Source organism: Misgurnus anguillicaudatus, chromosome 5 (genome assembly GCF_027580225.2).
Source record: "Misgurnus anguillicaudatus chromosome 5, ASM2758022v2, whole genome shotgun sequence".
Taxonomy (NCBI): Eukaryota; Metazoa; Chordata; class Actinopteri; order Cypriniformes; family Cobitidae; genus Misgurnus; species Misgurnus anguillicaudatus.
Window position 1 is genome coordinate 23,395,519 of NC_073341.2, and position 26,503 is coordinate 23,422,021.

The 26,503-nt window shown below is 37.2% G+C and overlaps 1 protein-coding gene across 6 annotated transcripts in view; it reads right to left on the reverse strand.

The window, feature by feature from the left end:
- grid2 (glutamate receptor, ionotropic, delta 2) overlaps nt 1–26,503 on the reverse strand; it is a 485,524-nt gene that overhangs the window by 87,839 nt on the left and 371,182 nt on the right. For all 6 annotated transcript variants that reach the window (XR_008634267.2, XR_008634268.2, XM_055168104.2 and 3 more), the window contains exons 9-11: nt 16,756–16,857; nt 12,012–12,209; nt 6,163–6,475 (exon numbers count right to left, since the gene is read on the reverse strand). Coding sequence is in view for 4 of the 6 variants with exons in the window: in XM_055168104.2 (XP_055024079.2) it covers nt 6,163–6,475; nt 12,012–12,209; nt 16,756–16,857 (613 nt within the window). In the remaining 2 variants the exon portion in view is untranslated. The remainder of the gene's footprint in view (nt 1–6,162; nt 6,476–12,011; nt 12,210–16,755; nt 16,858–26,503) is intronic.

Here is a 26,503-nt window from a genome sequence, read left to right on the forward strand (position 1 = left end):
ATACTTGTTTATATTTTAATACATTTTTACTGGAAAAATTTAATTAATGCATTAATTAATTGCACATATTGGTTCGTAAAGATATCTTCCCTCACAACTTTTTACTGGAAAAACCCCCAAAGAACAGCCTTTACATCCCTGTTGAGCCCTCGGCAATACAGCGTAAACCTTACTTCACTAACCACACTGTAAAAAATACTTTTTAATAATAAATAATACTTTTAATAATAATATAATACTTTTTAATAATTTTATAAGTTATAACAACTCGCCTGAAGTTATAACAACTCATCTTTAGTCAAGATAAATAATAGTAAGTTGAAATGACTTTTTGAAAAAAAATGTAAGGCAGCAAAGTATTTTTTACAGTGCATTTGTGTATTGTCAGGGTCATTAACACGATCTCAGTGGTTAACTCTTGCTTCCACCAATCCTTGAATTCTGACTTTGTGAAAATGAAACATTGAATGAATGTTCCTGTATTGCGCAGTGTTACTGTATAGCTCAGAAGCAATACATTAGCAGTGCGACCGGTCAGGGGTTCGAAACCAGGGAACACAAATTGATTATATATAATCAATTTGTATATATTATCATACATATTATTTATTTATACCTTGTACTGCACTTTAAGTTGCTTTGGACATAAGCGTCTGCCAAGTGTAGGAATGAATAAAGCAGGGATTATGTACACATTAAAAATATTTCTGTACAATATTATAATGTAATGATGTTAATTATCAGGTAAAATATAAAAAAAAAACATTTCCAGCCAAGAATAAAGTGATAAAGTGAATATAATGACCTATTTTTGGGCTACATTTCCGCATGTCTTAAACAGGTGGTGACCCTTGAGTGGCACTTCCCAGAATGCATACATCTGGCGCACAGAGAACGCTCTTAACTGTCAAGAATCACTATAACTTGGTTTTAGGAAAATACAAAAATACAATTTGACATTTACTTAATAAAATATAAGTTGCGTATCATAAAGCTTCTGCCACAATGCAAGAATGAAGAGGATGGTTGCCAGGAGGATGAGGAAGGTTGCCAGAATAATAAAGATGGTTGTCAGGACATTGGTATGCTACTAACAATGTGCTTTCTTGTTCTTTCTGTAGTGTTAAAGGTGGGGTGAATGATCTCTGAAAGCCATTGTTTATATTTGAATCACCTAAACCAACACGCCCCTACCCCAATAGAATCTGGACCTTCTTTTGATAGACCCGCCCCACCCATACATAACCCAGCAGGCAACAATGTTGGTTAGTAGACATGCCCCTTACTGCTGATTGGTTACACGTGTGTTTTGGTACTCGGCCCGACTCCTTTTTCCAAAGTCTTTTTCAAAAATCATGCACCCCGCCCCTAAGTCAAAACAGACCTGAAGCTTCTGTAATATTCTGGTCACCAAATGTTTAAGTTTAATCAACTTGACTAGTGAAGAGTTGCTATAAATTATAGAAATAAATGAATGAATTAGCTTAAGTAATGTCAACTTTATTTTTATTATCAAGAAAGTTGAAATTAATTGTAAAAAGTTTATTAAAGTTAAAAATTTAAATGCAACAAAGAATTTTTACTGTAAAAAATACTTTGCTGCCTTAATTTTTTTTGTTGAATCAACTCGGATTTACAAGTCATTTCAACTTACTATTATTTATCTTGACTAGAGATGAGTTGTTATAACTTAAAAAATTAAGTTGACTTATAAGAAAACTCACCTCTGTTGACATGACTTGTAAATCTGAGTTGATTTAACAAAAATTTTTAAGGCAGCAAAGTATTTTTTACAGTGTAAGTGCAACAATGATTTTTTTACAGTGCAGATATGGCTTATGTGGCCCATTCTTCAATATAACTCTGTGCAACTTTTTTCATTATTTTATTTTCACCAGTTAAAAACTCAAAATTCCAAAAGTCCAACCACTTGTTATAAATAAAGAAGAGCGCACCTTTTTCTTAATAAGCCACACAATTTGAGGTATATTTTATGTCTGCAGCAAAAATGTGTGGGATGAGTTACACGCTGAAGGCTTAGTGGTTTGTTTACCTAGATATGCACAATAGAAACAGTAATGTTTGCCTTTGCAAGCACAGCTAATTATTTCGACCTAACTTGAACTTTTATCTCCATTTAGCTTAATATGGTGGCAAATTGAAAACACTCTGTACACAAATGTAACAATGCAAAAGAACACACTGCATTAAAATGTACTGATGCACTGTCACTTTGCACAGTTAAACATTATAGTTGCTGTACCTTCAGGCACTAACACTAACTCTATATCTAATCTCCGCTCATTCCACGTAATCTTTTGTATTGTGTTACAATTCCTGTGGTGTTATATTACAGTACCAAAGTGTACTTTGTGAGGATTTAGATCATAAGCGCAGTGAATTACAGTGCATTAGAAAGCAATAGTAGATGCAAGAAAGGTTACTAAGAGATCAGTAGGCAACTTACTGATCTTTACAGTGCAAATATTTTTTCTAAGCTAAGTAATTTGAATGCTTTGGTAAGCTTAAGACATCGGGTGCTTGACGTTACTTACAAATCTACATGTTTTAACGACAAATGCAAATAGAGGAGTTACCAAAAAATTTAAAAGATTCTCAATCAACAAAGTCCTTGAGGCTACTCAGCATGTGACTTTAATTTATTTGAAGAAAGTATTTGCGTTCCCTGGGAATCAAAACTTTAAACTTGGCACGGTGCACGTCATGCTCTACAAGTTGAGTGACAGGCAAGGTGTTCATTTAAGGGGATATATAACACAAAACCTCAGAAAGCATCATAGGAAAAGGCAAAGGTCTTTGTGAGACAGATGAAAGTGACTCATCAAAGAGACAGACTCTAGCTATGCCATTCCAGCTACAGTGTGTACCTTCTCTCCCACTCTCGTTTTAGAGAATTGATGTATTTGTACAACCAGCCACAAAACATCAAACAAAGGCAACAAGACAAAAGCAGGGTAGCAATGTTTTAAGTGTGGGGGGAACACACATGTAAGCACACTGTGAATTTGTGTGAATATATATTTGCTAGTATCCGTGCCATAGCATGTAGTGTAATCATCTCCATTTAAAATTTTCATCCTAAAAAGCAGCAGTTCAGCTGTCTGATGAAATCAAATTAGTAAACTGATTTTTCAACATAATGAGGGTGCTTTACAAAGAAGCAGAGATTGCAATTAGAACTGCAGTGGACACGGATACAAAGCAGCAATTATGCTGTCTTATTATGATAATAACCATTATAACCAGTTCATGTGTATTTACTGACTTTTGGTTAAAGGCAATTATATGTAAATATTAACCTTACCATGGAAAATTAAGTGCTTGCCAAAAAAAAACTTATCCAATTTAGCTCTATATTTTACTGTAATAATTCTCTCTAACATAATTTTTAAGGAAATGCATTGTTTATGCAAAACTGTGCACCCATTCTTAATCATTTTTTCATGCAAATCATTGCAACTGTAAACTCAAATTTGAATTATTAAAGGATTACTAAAGGATTATTAGGAACACCTGTTTAATTTCTCACTAATGCAATTATCTAATCAACCAATCACATGGCAGTTGCTTCAATGCATTTAGGGGTGTGGTCCTGGTCCAGACAATCTCCTGAACTCCAAGCTAAAGTCAGAATGTGAAAGAACGGTGATTTAAGCAATTTTTAGCGTGGCATGGTTGTTGTTGCCAGACGGGCCGGTCTGAGTATTTCACAATCTGCTCAATTACTGGGATTTTCACGCACAACCATTCCTAGGGTTTACAAAGAATGGTGTGAAAATGGAAAAACATCCAGTATGCGTCAGTCCTTTGGGCGAAAATGCCTTGTTGATGCTAGAGGTCAGAGGAGAATGGGCCGACTGATTCAAGCTGTTAGAAGAGCAACTTTGACTGAAATAACCACTCATTACAACCGAGGTATGCAGCAAAGCATTTGTGAAGCCACATCACGCACAACCTTGAGGCGGATGGGCTACAACAGCAGAAGACCCCACCGGGTACCACTCATCTCCAATACAAATAGGAATGAGAGGCTACAATTTGCTAGCCTGGCTGCGCCCTCCTAAGCACTTCCGCTCAATTTCATTTTCCTTCAGTACTACGTCTGGGATTTCGGTCTATTCTAGCTTTTTGAGAAAAATCAAATTTTTGTAGGACCAATCAGCGACAATTTCTAAACAATCCTCTGATCATTCGGACTTGTTGTTTCCGGCCGGTTTAGGCGCATGATATACACCACGACCACACGTTAGCGATTGGCTATGGCAGATCCTGAGTGACTCTAGGCAGATCCAATAGTGTTGAACTTTAACAGAGAACCTGCCTACAAGGAATTTAACGTTTCTCAATGGAGAGAGGCCAGACTCTCTGTACAAATGAAATGTACGAGAGTCTGGTAGAACCCGGCTAACAATTTGCACGAGCTCACCAACATTTGACAGTTGAAGACTGAAATAATGTTGCCTGGTCTGATGAGTCTCGGTTTCTGTTGATACATTCAGATGGTATAGTGAGAATTTAGCATAAACAGAATAAGAACATGGATCCATCATGCCTCGTTATCACTGTGCAGGCCGCTGGTGGTGGTGTAATGATGTGGGGGATGTTTTCTTGGCCCATTTTAGTGCCAATTGGGGATTGTTTAAATGCCACGGCCTACCTGAGCATTGTTTCTGACCATGTCCATCCCTTTATGACCACTATGTACCCATCCTCTGATGACTACTTCCAGCAGGGTAATGCACCATGTCACCATCAATTCAAATTGGTTTCTTGAACATGACAATGAGTTCACTGTACTAAAATGGCCCCCACAGTCACCAGATCTGAACCCAATAGAGCATCTTTGGGACGTGGTGGAATGGGTGCTTCGTGCCCTGGATGTGCATCCCACAAATCTTCATCAACTGCAATATGCTATCCTATCCCACCAAGCCAGCCTCCACCTGAATCCATACCTTCAAGAAACAACTAAAAACAACCCTTCTGTGTGTATTTATATATTGTTAAAGTACAAAAAAAGACATATCGTATTTCAGAGAGGGTATAGTGTCAAAACTTTACTCTATTAAAATGCAAAGTGTCATGCCATACGTGAATAAAGGTAATAAGTTCAACATTTCAATATTTAATTGTATTTAAGCAGTAAAAAGCGAATGTAAACTTTTATCCTAGCTTTTGAAATAGACTGATGAAATCAAGAGCCGGTCAAGCTTTTCTCATTAAAGTAACTTTGATGCGCACATTTCATAAAGCAACCTGTTTCATCAGTTCCCTAGTGTCCTGGTTTTATAAAACTCTAAAGACATTTATATTTATATTACCGAAGACTTATAAATTACCTATCAGTCGAGTTTACCCGTCATTTATAACTAAGGTTATAAATAATATGTTATTTCATTCATTAAAGCTATTGCTTTAGGTCAAAAACTCAAAAAACGCTTTGCTCAATAAAATAAAAAACAAAATAATAACTAAACAATTAAACCTAAAACAGACATGATTTTTGTAAACATTTACAAAAATACACACAGATGGTTTGATAAACTGAAAATATTTATTCTCTATAAGAACTATTTTAGTTTATAACTAATTATTATTATTTTTAAGTGTGGTTACATTTGACATGTTGGTTATCAACATTAATGAGAATAAATCTTTGAGCAGCTTAAAAGTCAAACCCCCCGTAGGTATGCCAAACTAATTCCTGATATCAACACTGAATTACACACAAAACCTCTCACACCTGCCAACACTGTGTTCTGTGAAATACGCTGATTTTTCTCCTCCATCTTTCTTTTCTGAAGCTTGCCCCTCCCCTCCCCTATGTCAGTTTTCATCTTTCCATCTTTTGTCCAAGGGCCAGCTTTGACCTGTTGCAAAGGGGTTTTGAAAAGAAAACCAGATTTGATCTACCTATAATTGAAACTTCCCTCGGCTCCCACTATCTGTATTTTTCTCTTTTTGTCAAGTATACACGAATCTCCTGACTCACACACCTCTCTCATTACACACAAGCTTTCAAAAGCAAGAGAGTACTTAAAATTATCTTTGTCCCCTTATCTGTTTCTCCCTCTTGAATTTTCCTTTATTCCCCCAGCACATATTTGCACCGCACATCGTCACACGCTCACGTGCACTCACCCTGCTGAACGAAGGAGCCGTAGACGAACCACATGGAGTTGTATAGAGTGGTGGACGAGACCGAGCCCATTGGTAGTCTAGGAGGGTTGAGCCAATTGAGCAGATACACAAGAGTTCCTACTAGTAGCACTGTGCCGGCTATACAAGCCCACAGGGAGAGGTCGAAGGGGGCCAGGCATGCAAATATATCCACCGTCCTTTCGGCCTTCTTCAGCAATACACCCACAGAGTAGTCCATGTAGCGAGTGGTGAAGTCTACCACGCTCTCCCGCTCGGGTGTGATGGTCAGGGCTGAGAGACCGACGTCTGCTCTCTGCCAAACAAGCAAACACACAGAGAAAGCACAAATTAAAGCTCAACCATGCAATGATTCATTGGAGCAACCTAACAGAAGAAAAACCTTTTGAGAGCAATTTAAAATCTAAAAAAATAGGCACAAAAGCAAAATTTCACACAAAAAAAACCCTGGATATTTGTTATTTGCAAAGAAAAGAACAGAGGACCAAAGCGCAATTAGCACTTTGAGTCCGATTGCAAACCTACAGACCGTCAGGTTTTCACAGATGATATTGCTCATGTACATGTTTTTATAGGGCTGTTAAACAATTCAACTTTTTCATCTAATAAAAAACAATGTGCTAATTAATGAATCTAATTAATCGCACATAAATATTGACATGTAAATGAAGAAATTACCTTCAAATTAAATAAAATAACTTTTTAATTAAATGTAAAATATACTGCATACACTGTAAAAAATAATGTGATTTGAAGTTATAAAAACATATTTCTAAAGAGCACCTATTTCATTGCTAAAAAAATGTTATTTTGTGTGTTTGGTATAATACGATGTGTTCACGTGGTTTATGGTTAAAAAACACATTATTTTCCACATTTTTTACGTACAGATTTGAAAAGCGTGTCCCTGATTGGCCAGCTGATCTGTATGTTGGGATTGGTCTGAATTCCTCTGACGTCAGCTGGAAATGTAACGCTCCTTACCATGTTTAAAAGATTTGCGCACAATCCAATGCTAACAGGAGTAACATACAGGCTGTGAGTCCGAAGCGGGAGGAATTATGATAATGTCGGCCTTGTCTACAACACCAATCCCAAGAATTAAACTGTTGCCTACAATCCGTGTGTTTGTTGTAGTCCAAGAAAAGAGATTTACGTTGGAGATGATATCTCGCGTCATCGTTTACTCTGGGGTATATACCTTTTTTTGCATATCATTAACATGTACTAATACACACCTACACCCAAAGGAAATGTAAAATCGTGAATCGGACATTGGTGAGTGCTTGTGAGCACTACGCTGAGATCTGTTTCGTGTCTTGTTCTTAAATATTTAAATTGGCAAGGCCTAAAAATATGTGAAATTAAAAACCTTTGTGACTATGTAGCGCTGGCTTGATCGGGTGCATTAAATGTGTTAAAAATTTAAACACGCTATTTTCCCCATAACTAATTAATCTAATTAATGAAATTAAATTAAATTATTTTAAAACAGCCCTAGTTTTTTTGCAATAGTACCATGTATTATATATATTCCATAAGCCTCTTTTTTATGTATATTCTGCCTGTCAAGTTGATCTGCAACAATGCAAACTTTTGAAAAAATGTTGTAGAAATAAATAATAATAAATTTAATTGAAAAGAGTTTTAACCTTAAAAGGGAAAAAATGAACATTCATGTTGTTACAAACCTATATTAATTTCTTTGTTCTGATGAACACAAAGGAAGTTATTTTGAGGAACGTTTGTAACCAAACCAGTCAAAAATTGACTTCCATAGTAAAAAAAAAAAGAATCAATGGCGCCTCTGATAAATTTGTTTACAAACATCTTACTTCATGTTTATCAGATCAAAGAAATGTATACAGGTTTGCATTAACATGAGAGTGAGTAAATGATAACAGAATTTAGATTTTTGGATGAACTATCCCTTTAAAGGTTATTTATATGCATTTCTTTAGGAAATTTAAAAATCGGCTTTTGTTTTTATTTATTTATTTGATTATTTAGCTTCAATACCCATTTTAAAAAGAACACATCTGCTTTATAATAATGATAATAATAGCGTAATATATCAATAAATATGAAGTCTTCCTTATATCATCCCCAAACACATTATTAAAAGAAAACTCCTCCTATGTAGTTTAGGGCAGTGCAGTCTGTTGCCAGGACCAAAGGCTTTCAAATGCAAAACAACATCTATTTTGTGGGACTTCTGGCAGTTCTCGAAATAACAGCGACCAGTTGAGCTCAGGAGCAGTGGGGCAGATCCTGTCAAGAGACATTATCATCTGCAGCACAAAAGCATTTTATAATCAGAGGTCCAGAGACAAAGTCTGACTCCCATTAACCTGCCTTACCACCTATAGAGATCAGAGAGCCCCATAAGACCCCAGTGTTTGAGCAAGGTTAGAGAAGCATCCGACCCCTGGATCACTACACACATGCTAATCCACACAACAGGTTCACATTTCATTGTTTCACCATGAAATCCTTTGTCATGGACTTCTTGCTTTATAACTAGAGCCAAACTGCAGTACAGACGTTTCAGATTGTAGCATAGAATTGATGCTATGCCGATACGCTTGTAATAAAATAATAAAATACTGATAATATAAATGATTTCTTACAAAACAAAACGAGAAACGAACAACAAAATGACCACGAACTGCATCCATGTTAATATGTGCATGTCATTTCCATGTCTTGTGCTATAAACAGTGGCCATGGATTAACAGTTTAAACAATGTTTATCAATATTTTATGAATTTCCATGAGCCACGTTTGCACACTTTTTCTGAGCTCAGCTTTCAGGGTTGTAAGCAGCTGGTCGTAGCTGAAAAAAACACTGATGATTTAATAAATGAGTGCATTAAACAATGACATATCAGCCAAGCTTGTGTAAGAGGAAAGAAGACAAGTACGTAATGTAAGCAATACATCCTAATGTCACTTTACTCTACCACTCATACAAATAATTTACAGCTCACTAAAGCTGCTAATTTCATGGTCTGTTAAGGTAACAAAATGCTTAAATGAGCAGAAATGGCCATTTATTGTATAAAAGCTATCTAGTATGGGCATTTGGACTTTATTCTTAGTACAAAAGCCTAGCATGGGGAAATGGTTTATTGTGTTTAAATGTGCTTGCATGTTTAGGTGTATTTAATACTCTATCTATCTATCTATCTATCTATCTATCTATCTATCTATCTATCTATCTATCTATCTATCTATCTATCTATCTATCTATCTATCTATCTATCTATCTATCTATCTATCTATCTATCTATCGCTACAAAAATGTATATTCCATCAGAATGTGCATCTTCTTTTGAATGGCTTTCAGCCACATGATGTAGTTACAGCATCTACCAGGAGAGGCTGACTGCACCATGCTAACCAGGCAAACACACAAATCCAAAAACAGACCAAATCAACTTTTTAGCTGAAATGCCAAATTGCAGTTAAACATTAAAGGTCTGTTGTTTCATTTAAAGTCGCTGGAAAACAATGTGTTAACATGGACCGCAACAATGGGATTAAAGCTCGCTCGTGTTTTTCTTCCGTTTTGGTTCATCGTTCTGGGAACAGAGATAAGCGGCAATAGACTCTGGCTGGCGTTTCCATCCCCCTGACCGACCAGCGATGAGAAACATTCACAGTACAGAGAGCAGTAGGGATGAAGGCGTGTCGTGGAACTGTAAAGAGCTGTGGAATGAAAAGCAGCAGGGGTTTCTGGGTAATGGCCCTTAAAAGTGTATGTCTGACCTCTCACTGCTGCATGATTTCCCTTTTGTTTTTCTGCCAGCGGATAGCATTTTTTTTTGTTTACATGTAAGAAATCTGTGCTCTTCTTTATCAAAGCAGTTCAGACTATTTTGGAATTTTAGGGAAATTGTTCTGTAAATTTATAAGATATACTGTAGGAATGCAATTTAATTCATAGATGTTGGTGGCTTATATACAGTAGTAGTCATAATGTGGTATCAGGTCAAAGACTGTGCTGACTGCATTAAAATAATCTGCATCATCAAAATCATGTATGAGCTTTGAATTGTGAAAATAAAATGTAAAATACAAAGGCACTGTATAATGTACAGCAGGTGCCCCCCCAAAATTATTTTACAGTATCAATGTTTTAGTAGCTAAAAAAAACTGAAAAATTGTAGTGAAGTTACGGTACAGTTGAAGTCAGGTTTAATTTTTGGTTAGCCATATGGGTAACACTTTACTTGAAGGGGTGTTCATAAGACTGACATGACACATTCATAATCATGACATGACACGAGCCATGAATATGAAGGACATTTTATGCACATTTATGACAACTGTCATTAAGTGTCATTTGTTCAATTATGTCATTTTTAATCCATAGATGACATTGTTAGTGATGTCTTTGTTATGACAAGTTGACCTAAACCAATACATCTTGTCATAAATCTGTCAAAAACATGACATGAATAATTATCAAACTTAAGAAACTACCTAGCTTTATGGGTTAACATTACATTAAACTGTCATTAAAATGTCATTAAGTGGTAATAAATACTGTAATAATTTAAAATACCTCAACAATGCAACAGACAAGTCAAAATATTATACTTAACTTTATGTATGTGCACAATACATAAAAAAACTGTCAACATAACTTGTTCTTCCTCACACAGAGGGTTCTGAAATTTTCTGTCATAGAAGAAAAAACTAACAAAACATTTAATTAATTTAATTTAATCTAATTAAATTTGCAGTTATATGGATCCAACGCTGCATTAAACCATTATTGTACTGTTTTCATTTAATTTTAGGTGAATCAGTCTCCAAATGCAATAAAATATTATTAATTAATCAATAAAATTATTAATTTAAATTATTATTATTAAATTGTTGATTTTATTTGTTAAACACGTGGAGGAACTTAAAAAAAAACACATTATGAACTGAAAATATTCATGATGTTGCTATTATATTTGTACCACTGTACACTGAAAAAAATGATTCATTGAATTGAATCAATTTGTTAAGGTAAGTGGTTGCAATCAATGTATTTATGCTACATTTAAACAAAAAAGATTAGTAACGTAAAATAAAATATAAAACTTTTGTTTCAATGTAGCTTAGATAGACTGATTGCGGCCACTTACCTTAAAAAAATTGATTATATTCAATGAATCATTTTTTTTCAGTGTAGTTGAGGTCAAGAAAAATATTAATGATGCTGTTATAAACTATATGACAGAGTATTAACACTTAATGACATTTTAATGGCAAATTCAATTTGTATCACTGGTAAAAAGTGGTCAGTTATGTTGTCTTGGTAATGTTAAGTTGTTATGACAATTTATGATGTATTGGATTTATGTCAAGTTGTCATAACAAAGATATCTGATACAATGTCATATTTGCATTAAAAATCATAATTGAACAAATTACACTTAATGACAGTTGTCATAAACATGCATAAAATCTCCTTCCTGTTCAAAGCACGTGTCATGTCATGATTATGAAGGTGTCATGTCAGTCTTATGACACCCTCTCAAGTAAAGTGTTACCAAAATATGTTGTTTAATTGTGATTTTTGATCGTGTGGTTTAAGAGATACTGTCTGCCTTTCCCCATTCAAGTATATACTTAGTCTTGCATGACTGAAATAACTGGACAGAGTCGATGCAAACATTGCTGCCTATTGACGTGACTTCCCAAAACTACTAAATCAGGCATGGTTTCAACACAGAAAAAAATTATCTTGCCAATGATAATCAATACACCAAATACATGGTTACTGCAAAAAAGATAAATATTTATAAGGGTATAACCACAATATATCTTACTTTGAAAACCAGTTCTCCCATCAGACCGTTCCAGGCCCCATCTGCTTGCTGACTGCCATATTTGTGATCAGGGGCCACGTATATCTCATACTTAAATCCAAGGTAGTTGGCCAGAGCATCCAGAACGTCGATGGAGAATCCCTGGTATTTCTTCGGTTTTCCCAACACATTCTCAGAAACCATTACGAATGGCTCTTCCTAAAAAGAGAACATCAAAACAACACATTAAATGATCAAATCATCAAGCTGGAAGCCACAAACACAGTTACAAAAGATTAGGATATCATTAGGTAAATTATGATTGGTTTTATATTCAGTAGGGTGCTCGTAACATTGAAGGTGGCCTGAAGCCATCACGAGTGTGCTCCTGATGTAAGTAAGATCTTGGAGTCTTGTTTAATATGCAAATGTATTTGATTTTCAGAGTCAGATGCTGTTGTAGACGGTTTTCACGCACGTTGCCAGAACTTTCGTTCTTGGACTAAATAATTAAGAAAAGAAGTCAATAGCGCCCAGCAATGTCCAAACATGCTTTCCAGAAGTAATAGCATGTTAAGTTTCATACTGCAGCTAGAATCACATGCCAAGGTCATATTCAGTTTTAGAGACCTTGTAAATTATTCAGCAAATTCATTCAAAATCATTATTACTGCTTATGCCGAGTAAGGGCAACAAAAGTGGAGTTTTTCCACACGTTTAGTCATTTCTTGAAGGAAATTTCAGGCAAAATTCTCTGAAGTAATAAAAAACTAAATATTAAAATGAATTCATCCTCTCCAAGTTCTATATAAAGATTCACATTTATCAAAAAACTACTTAACTTGATGGTACTTGTCAGTCATGTATTATTCAAAGAGGGTCCTGACTGACTCAAGGGATCCCGAAATGCTCAATTAGGGATTTACGATTTTACCATGCCCACATCAAAGAAATTAAATCCATACGTGAGGGATTGTCCATGCTTTTAAATGAAAAAGATACACCTGGTTTTAAGCTGATTACAGGCATTAGCTATACCTATGGCTGAAGAAACCAATAGGATTGGCTACCATTAGTACTAATTATTCTCTGTTCACAGATGAAGATGAGCGGCATGGTTTTTTGAAAACTGCTCAGTAGACTATTGAAGGTGGATATGATTTGGATTTAGTTTAAGCCCAGTTGGGCCTAGTCATGTTGCATAAAATATCTACAAACAGTGTCGCACACGGCCAACAGGCTCTGGAGGATTTATGAAGGTCACACAGTGAAATTATTGTTTTATATGAAGAACATTTATAGAGTCGCTCTGTATAAGCTGAGGAAAACTCAGAAACGCTGACTGATGTTATTTACACTGTGTAAGAAAAGGTGGGGAAGATTCAGTACCTCTAGCAGCATATGCATCTATTGTTCTCCATGAAACACAAACTTACTCATCTGTTCCATTCAATGACTGTTCACACTGTGGCTGTCAAGTTTCAAAAAAGGAAAAAGTTTTTTGATATAGCAGACAGGTTTGAAATGACATAAGATTGAATCAATAATGGCAGAACAACTCATTTTGTCAGTTTCTGAACTTGAAGCCTTAGATGACTGCAAATCGAAAATCAAAACTTATGTTGCTGTTCTAATGGAAAATATCTTGAGTATAATATGAAATGACAACAGCATAAACGTTGGTGCACACATGCCCTCTAAAAAATAGGTTTGGTTTAACCTCTGGTTGGGTAAATATTGGACATAAGGAACTGTTGAGTTATAATTAAACCAATGCTGGGCTGGTGTTACCCAACCATTTGGGTTCAAACAACCCAACAGTTGGTTAGGTCCAATATTTACCCAACCACAGGTTAAACTAATCCAATGTTTTATAGAGTGTACCGTGTACCAGCTCACTTACTTAATACTACTGTATATCATCGAGCTATACATTATTGTCATACAGTACAGCAATAATTTGTTGTAAGGGGATGATGGGCTCCAGCTGAGTCTGAATCCTTTTAAGGTTTTCTTCATATCTCACCACATTATGAAGTATTTTATCTTGGTCTAGTCATTGTTTAAAACATTAAAGCAGATTTTGATAAAGATGCTTCCTCCTAAAAAAAACCCTCACTTCTGCACATGAAGTCAGCAGTAGAATATTAATAAACGTTGATTTATAGTTGCCACCATTGTACTAAACGATTTCTAAACTCTCTCTAAATACAATCCGGAAAAGTCGGAAGTTGGAGGAACTTTTACCCAGCATGGAGCCCTCACAGTCGTGAATGGCTGCATTCAACGCACAGCTGCCAGCTGAAGGCCAGCGACCGACCATCACGTATCCGCACCACACACGTCCCTCTCCGCTCGCTCAACACAGTGACCCGATGCCACCCTTGCGTTGCGCAATATATAATAGCCCGCTGTTTATTTTTCATATCTCCTAAACAAATCCCTATTGATAGCTGAAGTGTTTCTGGGAATATGTCAGGCAGATTTATCACGGAAGGGGCGTTATTGACTGCATGCAGCCTACACATTAAGCCAGCGCTTTCTAATCCTCACCAGACCCCTTCGCTCAATAAGCTATTAGAGGAAGTGAGGATATGCATGCCAACTCGCACTATAGCCAAGAGGTGCCATCCATCAGACCTCCCTCCGAGCGCCCTATGCAAGACCCCTACCGGAATCTTCCAGACCAATTGGCCATCAGCATGATCCGAACAATATTTGTAGCACTTAAAGTGGGGCCAAAGCACAGCGGCAATGGCCCTTTTAACAGGATTCTTCCATTCTCATTTATTATCTGTGTTGAGTTTCAGCCTTGTTCTTATTGAATTGACCTGGAAGGGGTACAACCCCCCTCCCGACTCCACCAGCACCCTTTTTTTACCATTGATTCCCTATCTCATTATATGGCCATCCTTTTCAACTAAACTACACATGCAGTGATTCAAATTCTCACTGATCTTGTGAACACCCTCAACTGCTACTAGCGAAAATCGATGATAGGCATGGAGCAATGCATGTTACGTGACCCAACAGTGCATGCACCTGACATCAGCACCATTGTTCAGACACGGCCACTTGCTGCATCATTGACCCATAACAATGCCAAACCGTCTCTCAGTGAGCGAATCAAGGGCAGGTATCATGTTGCATTGAGACCGTATAGTTTTCTGGCAGATGTGTGTTCTCCCATTAAGCGCTTATGCCTGGAACCGGACCAGATTTTCTCCGAATGGTGAAAAGCTGTCAGATCTGGGCTCGGTATGATTCCTGACATCCCTGCCACTGGGGCAGCTGGAAGCACAGGGGAGTATAAGCTGCTTGGTGCTGTAACCAGCAAGCTGTGAGACCTAAGGGAGCATTCAATCAGCCACCAACAGGAAACATGTGCCTTTCCGCAACCACCTGAAGGTTTACTTTACAAACAACAACACATCCCATGGTTCCAAGCTCCCCTCTTCCCAAACCATATGTTTCACCACAAGGCTCAATGGAACTTCTTTGGCACAAAACAGACAAAATTATTCCTTTACTCTTTTTGCTCAATTTTTGTAGTAAAAAATAAACTCTTTAATTGACTACTAATACCCTTCAGCAGAGATGCTTACTAATATTCAGGATCCTTGGTTTGCCTTGGTTTTGTGTATGTATTGGTTCTAGTTCCCTAGGGAAGCCCAATTACATCTGCAATTGAAGCTGTTTATTTACAGTGCATTTAAGCTATACATTTTATCAACTTGTGTGCTCTCTGGGAATCAAACTCATAATCCTGTAATTGCTAGTCCCATGCTCGACCAACTGAGCTGCAGAAATCTACATAATTTCTACTCATTCACATTTGTCAGATGGCTTTATCAAGCATGACTTACAGCACACACAGTGCCCTCTCCTTTGCAAGTGGCTTGGGATAAAAGCATCTACTAAATGAATAATAGTGAATGTATAGAGTAGGGTATACTTTTCATTCCCAACGAGTATAGTATTCTTACTTATAAGCTGAGCTACAAGAACCCTAGAGAAACCCACGGCAGGCATTATCGTCAAGATCGACCGTTCATTGTTAGCGATTGGGAGCCTATTATTCACAGAGCATTCTGTTAGGCAGAGAAATCACAGAATAAAGGACAAAAAGAGGGATAGATGGGGCGAGAGGAGAGAAGCATGGAAGCGGTATCACCTCTTTCTTCTCCGACAGACTTCAAAGCGGGGATATGAAGAATTTAAACCTCTGAATCTTTAAAGAACTCCAGGGACTCACTCAAATCGGCGCTGGAGGCAAGATAGCAAAACTCAAATCTCAATATAACCCACATCCCCTTCTCTGCATTCACTGCACCCCAAAACTCACTCTTAATGAACCTAGTAGAGACTACTGACTTTATTCAAATTTCACTGATATATTTAATATATGGATTACTCAGAGGTTATTAAAGCTGTGTGATGTCCAGTCAACCCGAGAAACTCAGAGACAGTTGAAGTCCTAATCAAGTCACATTTGTGTCATTTATACTATACCTATAGAAGATAATAGGCCTAACTAGTTATAAGTAGACTAAAATGAGTTATATATATATACACTATATCCTTTAAGTAGGGCCCTAGATGAAGTGACCATTATGCAACACTAGGGGTAGATATTCATCTTATAGGATTAACAAAAAGGTGAATCAATTTATCCCCAATAACCAAACAAATTTTGCTATAATTCAAATAGATCATTTGAAAAATGAATTCATATAAAATGAAAATGGCTTTAGCAGGAACATACCAGCACGGTGACCACCCGGAGGACGACCCCACGCATGTTGTTTTCCAGCTTTCGATCGGTCAGGGTACCATTCAGACCGTGAACTGGGTCCCAAGTCGCAAGCTAAACAAACACAGAAAGTTCACAGTAAGCAGAAAAATATTGATTACAAAAGCCTATAGATTTTCAACATGATCTTTAATGTAATCGCATACATGACTGAATTTCATCATACATACACATGAAGTTTTCTTTATTTTTTTTTACCCTGCCTGTTAAATCTCGTTTTATTATGAGAATAGGAGCATCAAATTTTGATTTTATTTATTGATATCAAATTTATTTCAATCTTTAACATGTTGAATATATCACAGAATGTTTTTTACATTATGTAGGATAATTTTTATGTAGAAAACAGTAAATCATAAACACATGACTTTAGATGGGTTTTCAAAGACTTGGTCACATTTATTATCAAACTGATCTTCAAGTCTTAAAGGGGACATATCATGAAAATCTGACTTTTTCCATGTTTAAGTGCTATAATTGGGTCCACAGTGCTTCAGTCAACCTAGAAAATGTGACAAAGAATAACCAAGTTTTGGTAAACCATTGTCTGCCAGCATGTGAAAAACCAAGTAATTTGGCTCCCTTTGCGATGTCACAAGGGGATAACACCGCCCCTTAATCTGCACTATCCAACCACAGCACTGACATTTAGTGCAGAGATCAGCTGATTTGCATTTAAAAGGACACACCCAAAAACGGCAATTTTTTGATCAAACAAAAAAGTTCAAATAAATGATCTATTCATGAAAATCCGTCATGTGACCTTTTACGGCATCTGCTCTTTTTCCGCCATTTTGAGGACCTACCGAGTACCAGTAGTCTACTGACATGCATTGGCTAGCTTGCTACGATTTATGGATTTCTTATCTTTTACTGTCTATGACTCATATGGATACAGTAAATGGCTACGAAAGACAACATTTCACACCTTGACTTTCAAAAAATATCATTGTTAGGTTGTGATCCCTACTCGATCCTTGATGCGTTCTTCCATCTGCTGTTCGCTGCTACCGAACTACCACTATTTTAACACTAAGAAGGCTCGACACAACATGAAACTTTGCTCAAAGTATCACCTGGATCTCTACACATCAATACGAGCATTGACAACATTGTTTGTGTACGCAGAGTTTACTAAAAAGAAAGGTTTGGAACAACTGACTTTGGCTGTTATGGTGTCCGCTCACCATCTTTACCAGACATAAAGAATCGATCTCCGAATGCGAATGAATGAATCTTATATGAGGCTCCTTTTTCAACTAGGAGGTCAATATTGTTTTTCACATGCAACTAAACAATGAATTATCCGTGGAACTATGCTTTATGAGCTATCCATCTTTACTCTCCTCCCTCCTTACGTCACATTCGGAGATCGACATGCCTCTTGACTGGCAAGATGGCGGCGAGTGGACACCAAAACGTGACCAAAAGTCAGTTGTTCAAAACCTTTCTTTTTAGTAAACTCGGTGTACACAAACAATGTTCTTAATGCTCGAGTTCTTGTGTAGAGACACAGGTGATATTTCGAGCAAAGTATCATGTTGTGTCGAGCCTTCTTAGTGTTGTAAAAATAACGATTTTGACAAAATGGCGGAAGACAAGTTTGAGATGTGAGTGACGTCAGCTGATATTCATGAATATTGTATTTTGAGCTAAAACTTCACATACGTAGTCTGGGGACACCAAAGATTTATTGGCGTCTTAAAAAGGTCTTGTGAAATGTCCCCATTAAAATAAAGGACTCTGACACCCTTGCATTAAAACCCATCTAAATCAATCTGTGTGGAAAAACAGCAATTTTTCGAATAGAATCAAATATTCCATTCGTGTGACAGAGATCTCTAACCGTGTTTGGTCGGTGCCGCCTGTCAGCCGGTGAAATTTGTGGTATATAGATTGTTCCCCCAGAAGTCAATGCAAAGGTGCAAGAGTTCCTGATCCAATCCACTCATGTCTGAATTTAACAAGGCAAGCTCTCAGATTGGAATATGGCCAATGAGTCAGAGTAGATTTATCCATTGGCTTTTGCGTGTGGCGTTATTGTTAACATTTATTTTCGAAAGCCACTACACATTATGGTCTGACAATGCATGGTATTTGCAAAACAGCTCATGCCGTCTGATACAATAAATCACAGGCAGCTGTCTTTGGGTCTGCGTGTTTAAACCTCAGCAAGCTGCAATCAGAGGCAGACCGGCACACCGAATGTGCTGAAAGGCTGACATTTTGAACTTAATGATATAACGACTAATCCAGCAGAAGAAAACAATATAAAAATCTAATAGTGCTAACCCAATGCAATCATAATACGAAGGACTTAACGCAACAACCACAGCAAGGAGGGGAGTATTTATGATTTCGACAAGTAAGTAATTCAGGGCTATAATTTAATACCAAACGCATTTACCAAACTCTAATTAGACCTGGCCAGTGTGTGTCCCATAAACAAACAATCTATTGGCCTACAGTGCTCATTTTTACTCCTGAGTCGGATAAAAACTGAAAATAGCTATTGATTTATTTGAGAAAACAGTAAAAAAAAGACAGTGCCGTGGATAAAGCAATATTTTCCGAAATGCATCAAGCTACCTTTGAAAGATTCTTTCCACTGAGATCATAATTTACCGGTTGCCTGCAAGAAAGTGTTGGAAAATGAGTTTTCTGCTCAATCAAGACATGATATGAGAGAGATCAAGAGTGGGAATGTAACTAAGACTTTGATGCTTTTGAAGTTTCCCATGAAAAGACTTATATGACACTGAATAAACTGTATTGAAAAGGTGTGTGGAAATAAAAAAGCTGAAACGTACACAACAAACATAACCCTTAACAACTTATACAACACAACATCATGAAAACAATCACACTGTAGAAGCAGAGCGCAACCTTTAATTTGAAAAACAGATATTAACTTTTTATTAAAAAAGTTTTCCCCATGCAGGATTTAAAAGGATACTCCAGACACTTAATGCGTCATGAAACACTAACCAACGTTTAAAAAAATGTTATCAGAGTAGGTTGTGTTGCACATAGAAGATATTGTTAGCATCTGTTAATTTTAACAGTAGGAGAAACCTAGTTATTTCTTAGCTTTTTTGTGATATTTTTGTCTTCCGGGTTTAAACGTTATATGCTGTGACGTGGCAAAGCACTATAGATCATCAATGATGCGTCGGTGTCTCATTATTATTTATGAGCTTGCAGGCCAGCAGGGGAGTTGGGGGCTCAGGGCAATCGCACTCGGATACGATTCTGTATAGTAAAATGTAAGTGTGCCCTGACACTACATTCTAAGAACACATAATAATTGAGAGACGCGTACATGGGTCGCAGGGGTTTTTGTGGTGAAACAGTGTAAAAAACGTTGGATGATTTTCCCCACGATGCTGTCCGGGACTCGTATCACCTACTATTTTACTCGAGGGTTTGACTTTGCTCATAAAGGCAGTTTGCTTCTAGGCAAGCATGCAGTACCATGTCCTGAGTTGTTTTTTATATCTTCAAACACGCTTTTATTTCAACTATAACATTTTTACTAGACCTTTGTTTTAATTAAATATTATATACAGTTTAATTATTTCTGTATTATACCACTGGCCTGTTGAATGCTTTATTCTGATTGGCTGAGAAATGTTCCATGGGTGTTGATTATTTTTCTGTAAACCGTCAAATGTCAAATAGGCACAAGAGCAATGTTTGTGAGCAGAATAATTGACTCCGGTCCTTTGAATTATAAGAAAATAATGCACAACTGCTGTGCAACGGCGCTTCGCGGCGTGCCGCGTTACCACCTTGGGTGTGCATTATTTTCTTATAATTCAATTGATCGTCGTCAATTATTCCTTGCATACTGCAATTCTTAGTAAATCTTTATATTTGTTACACTAGATTTTGAGTTATTTTAGTAAATGTCATTGCTCTTCCAAGCTATATAATCATAGAAAACAGGTATCAGGGAACAACTTCTAACTTTAAACCTCCGAAAAGTGCATTCATCCTTCACAGAGGTAATCCACACGGGTTAATAAAGGTCTTCTGAAGGTAAATGGTGCAATTTCGAAAGAAAAATATCCATATTTCAAACTTTATAAATTGTAATAACTACTTTCTGGTAACAATGCCATCTCAGACACAATCGCAGACTTTCCATACAATTATTATTTTCAGATTAAAGTGAAGTGCTTTACACAAAAAAACTACCTTATTATTAGTAACCCATTCAACAATATTGCTTCTAAGACAGCAAATACAATTTGTCTGACAGCTACAGGTCAATACACTGTGCCTGCAGATGCACTAAACCCAGATAGGATGGAAAAATATAAAACATATCAAATGTGAGATAACAGATAAGCCATCTTTCATATTGTACAACAGAACCAAAAAGTAGATTTCCAAAACGAGTGATAAGAGTCACATACTTTGACCCCAGAGTTTCATTTCACGAATACGTATGTGGAAAAAAATCTGAAATGTTTTAAACATTTTTATTTGTGGCATTTTGTCAATTTTAATGAGTTTTGGCCTTGAAATCTGATTCCTGCTGAAATTAAACAAATTCAAATGGGTCTGAAACTAGTCAACACAGAATAACATTACACATCGTGGGTGTGATTATTTAGCAAAACATTTAGACTAAAATTATACAATTTATACTCCATATGCATACAGTATAGGTTAAAGGGATAGTTCACCCAAAAATGAAAATCCTTTTAACATTTACTCACTCTTATGTTGTTATAAACCCATACAAATTTCTTTGTTCTGATGAACACAAAGGAAGATATTTTGAGGAATGTTTGTAACCAAACCGTTCGTGGACACCAATGACTTCCATAATAGGAAAAAAGAATACTATGGAAGTAAATGTGGTCAATGAACAGTCATCCCTTTAAGATGACACTGTCTTTACATTATGGAGATCTGAGACACTAGGGGCTTTTTTCAAATCAGTCTGAAGAATCTGCCTACTAATATTATGCAATCAGTTCACCTGAAATTTTGATGGGCTGGAAGATACCTGTGCCAATGCATGTGTCTCTGATTCCTGATGATGGTTTAAAAATCAATATAGTTGAATAACATGGTGCACCAAAGACCTGCCTTAAAGGCACACCAGGCAAGTCTGAGTATTATTTCTCTACTAGCTCCCCCTAGTGTCTGGGAGTAAATGCTTTCTATATCTGAGACTTTACGAGACTGAATGACACCGGGTCAGATACAGCGAACTTGCAAGTGGGGTATTCTTCCTACAGACGGTAGGGGCGGGCGAGAGGGTCTTCATTCGTCATGTAATGAGTCATTTAACCATATACCGACTTACGAAGATGATTTATTAACATAAAAATGCTGCCTTGTGTCCCTTTAAGTCATGTGCAGAAAATGGCTCATCCATATTAACCCCCGAGACCATTCATTTATTCTTATCGTAAGTGCTTTGGCCTTAGTGGTTTATTATCAATTCTGCCAGATATTGAACTAGTTATGCAACACATAGACGCACGTATTTAAAGATACAGTGTCAAAAATTGTCCCTAGATGTCATTGGGGCGGTACCCTTTGGAAACATCCTACCATTTACCATTCAGGTATAGATTTATAGTAGGTACCAACATGTACCTCAGGGGTACTAATATGAATGTTTTAGGTGCAAATGTGTACTTTTTGAAGGGGTACCACTATAGTGACAGCTGGGGACCATTTATTGTAAATTTTTTCGGACAGTGTATGATTACATTTCCATTCGAATTCAACCCATGGGATCTGATGATGCAACGCTCTAACAATTGAGCTACAGGACACTAGGATGAGACTCTTGATCATTCAGTGGGAGCTAAACATTACGCATATTGAATCAATTATGTGCTTTTGCTTCAGAATGCTTTAAAATGACACTACAGGTATAATTGCTAATAGAAATGATCTGATAGGAAGCCATATACTGTAGATCATCCATTGAGGCATAGAAACAAGACATGCTGTGTCTGTCTCCCATTGCGTTTTTAAAATGGCATAACACGACAGTCAATCAACCTTCATTTTCATCCATTAAACGTATTATCAGTCCATTTCCTATCCTGAGGGAGCAGGTGGAATGTTTTCATGATGCTTGATTGATTGATTCAAAAAAAGTCCTATTAATTAAACCGAACCTTTTGTGGTTAAGGACACAGCTATGCTTTTAAGCGCCTCCTTATTGATCTCTAGGCGTAGGGTTTGAAGTGCAATCCGGGAAAGATGATCTAAAGCAAAATGTGAGTCACATTCACTTTAGAAACGTGTAATTATGGTTTGATTGTGAAACAATGTAATATAAGACTTTGCCCGTGGAGGCCAAATCCACAGTTGTTTTCAGTCGTAGTACGACTAGATAAATTCATATAATCCTATGGGCTGGTGAGAAATTTCAAGCCTCGGCAAATCGATAAAATATGATCCGTTGTGGGAATACATGTAGCGGTATGGCTGAAACGCTGCCGCTGACTGCATCAGCATGCATCGACACATCCATCGACCCCCAGACTAGTCGCTTTTAAGTTGACTTCTGGGAACAGCGAGAAGCACAACAGACATGCACTCAAACCCGAGTGTTCACCGTCGCCGCAATCACTGGAGCAGAACTGTCATTTTGAGCGGCGTGTACTTTTAACACTTTCAGCAGGGGTGTTTCGGGGACTGCGGTGTGACACAGAGTGCTTCTGTCATCTGAAATTTGTTTTGCATGCTGAATCTCAAAACAGCGTCACAATGTTTGTTGTGCTCCAACAGTTGGGCTGTACTGCCTCATCTCCAGAGACAGTACAGTAAATTTCAAGACTGAATAAGGGGAAAGAGGTGAGAAAGAGCACACACACAGAGAGAGAGAGAGAAAGAGAGAGACTCTTATCTACAGAGAGACAGATAAGAGCTCATTTCCTACTGCCGAATGGAAACAAGCAGCCATCTCTGGGCTCTCCGGTTAGAGAATGACACCATTAGCATCCCATAATACCACACTCTATTCAGCTCATTCCCATTTTGCGTGCCGCCTCATCGCTGACTGTTCTCGCCATTTCTGCATTTCACACATGGATCTGTTCACCTTAATCAGATGTGCTTGGCTGCCACTCTGCTTCTGGAGCATGTAGACGGTTTCAAAGGTGATGCATGGATACGTGCGGTTTCACCACTTGTATCGCTAGGGTTTCAAAAACCTCTTAGGGTGCTGATGTGACACTTCGATGTAGTGCATGACTGAAACAATGAAGGTCAGAGTGAAGACCGTCTTGATAAGCTCACTCAATTTCCACTTTAACTTCACCAAGTCCCTTTAGGGAAAATCCGAGGGCTATCTTTGTAACAGCATCGGGTAGATATTTTCTATGTGAGCAACAGGCATATAAGTACAGATTACTTATCAATATTATTTTTCAATTTTTCTGTACAATCCGATGTAAATGGTATGACAAACACTTTTATTGTTTTATTGTTTATGCTGGTCTAGCTTGGGCATGTGTATTACAAACTTGTTAAACAGTAAGGTGGCGTGTACACCAAGGCGTTTTCACCTGTGGCTGGCATATGTTTCATCAAATTTTTTTTATGAATGTTTTTATTGAAATGTTGTCCATTTTGTCATAACAGAACAAACAAACATACTAAAAAGGTAAAGAAAAAAAACACTTCAGGCAGAACTTAAATGCACAATTCTAAAATCAATTGTCCATAACATAAATAGGTTACAAGGGAAGATGCATTTAAAATGTTTAAATTCGATTCAAAAAAGCCAGCAGCTGGTGGGTTTGTCCGCGCTAAGGTGGGCGTGGTTTTCAGGTTATGACGCGCTGCGCTCTGTCTCTAATGGAATCAATTGAAAACAAGCTTTGGTGTGCACGCCCCGGCACTCTGTGTTTTTATGTGTTCAGCGCTGAGCACCCACAGATTAAAAAAAATAACTTTGGGTAAAAAGCGCAGCTTGTCAATGACACTTTTTAGTCAGCCGTCCAATCACAGTGAAGGAGTGGCGGCACAACGATCGATATACAGGAAAGAAGTATCATCATTCAGCACTTTTGGTGGGTACATACCAAAAGATCATCGGGCTGATTTTGGCCCGATATCCCCCCAAGATCAAGGATTTTTTATCCTCATGTTTGTGGTCTATCACATTTAAAAATGTTTTTGGTGTGTACCCAGCATTAGCTGAAAAAATGCTGCCAATCAACCACAGTTGCATCTCCCTGGCATTTTCAGCCACGTTTACACGCTTTGGTGTACCCTAACTGTAAAGCTATTTAAAATTTTTTGTATATTTTACCTAAAAGGTGGGATCTTCATCCATACTCCATTCTTACATCTTTAACAATTTTTCTTAAGTGAAACCTTTACTTTCCACACCCGTTTTGCTTTACATTTCGATTCTCTAATTCTAACCTGATATATGTTTGCATTTTAAAATACAATCAAAGTAATTATCATGTTGCCGGTGCTGAGCTGCACCTGTTCCTGTTGAGATCTTCACATCACTGCACCTGTGTGAACAGGGTTTAGTAACTGTGTCTGAGAATTAATTTTAGCAGTAATTTCCTTCCTCGCTATTACATACTCCACAGGGACTGTGTGAAATGGATCTCTATAGTAACATTACAGGCAGGGTCAAATCAATAGTTCACTGTCTCAGGCAACTTAAGGCATACTTAGTGATATAGTAGAGTAGAAAGTACAGTAGCATGCTGACAATGCATGGCATGAAATGCTAAACACTGATATGCATAACTCAAGGCTGGTGGACAACATTTAAAGTTTAACAGACCATTTGAATGAATCAACAGAACATTTCTCTGAATACGCTTATAATGTTTGAAAACAATAGCCTTAATCATAGTCGCCGATCCTGTGCTCCGGTGCTCAAGCACCCACCGAAATGGTCGGGCACCCACGGAAAACGAAAAATATGCTAAATTAATTTGAATCAAAACACTTTTAAAATTCGGGAGCCGCTCTGATTGGTGAATCTCACGAGTTGTAATATCAACAATGCTTTGATGAATAAGCTGAATAAGGGGTGTTTCATATTTCACACCTAAAACCGTGTGGAAAATGAATTTGACGTTTTTAAGCAACCTAAACGTTACGTAACGTTGTGCAGAGCCAAAGATTTTAAGTGAACAAAATGCATCACTGGTATTGCTCTGAATGGGAGAGATCCCAACAGTCAATATGGCCGCTGAAGTCCCGCCTTCCAGTAAAGCGAGCCAATTGGCAGCCAATATAGAATGACATCCTCTGGCTTTGCGGGACTTTGCGCAGGAGGCGTCGCAAATGCGGTGGCGCAGTGATGCGACTTCCTTAAAAAAACATTTTTGCGGATAAATAAATCAGTGCATATGGCCAGAATAGAGTTTAAAGAAAAACTCCCTGTTAAGTGTTTAGACTGACAGGTGTGTGAAAACAGGCCTCTGTTGATATACTAGAAACACACAAATATAATACATCAATGACAAATAAGTTAATGCATTTACATGAATTATCCAATAAGGAAAAATAGTTTGAGCTGTAAAATGGTCTAAATTAAATTGCAGTAGGACTGCTGTTAGAGAAGTCGGCTGGATTGATGGACTACTGTTCTAAGCAGATCTTCAAGAATAACAATGAGCTTCAAATTCAGATTCTAGACGATGACATGATTTACTGCCCCTTCAAGTGCCTTACATGATTTTAC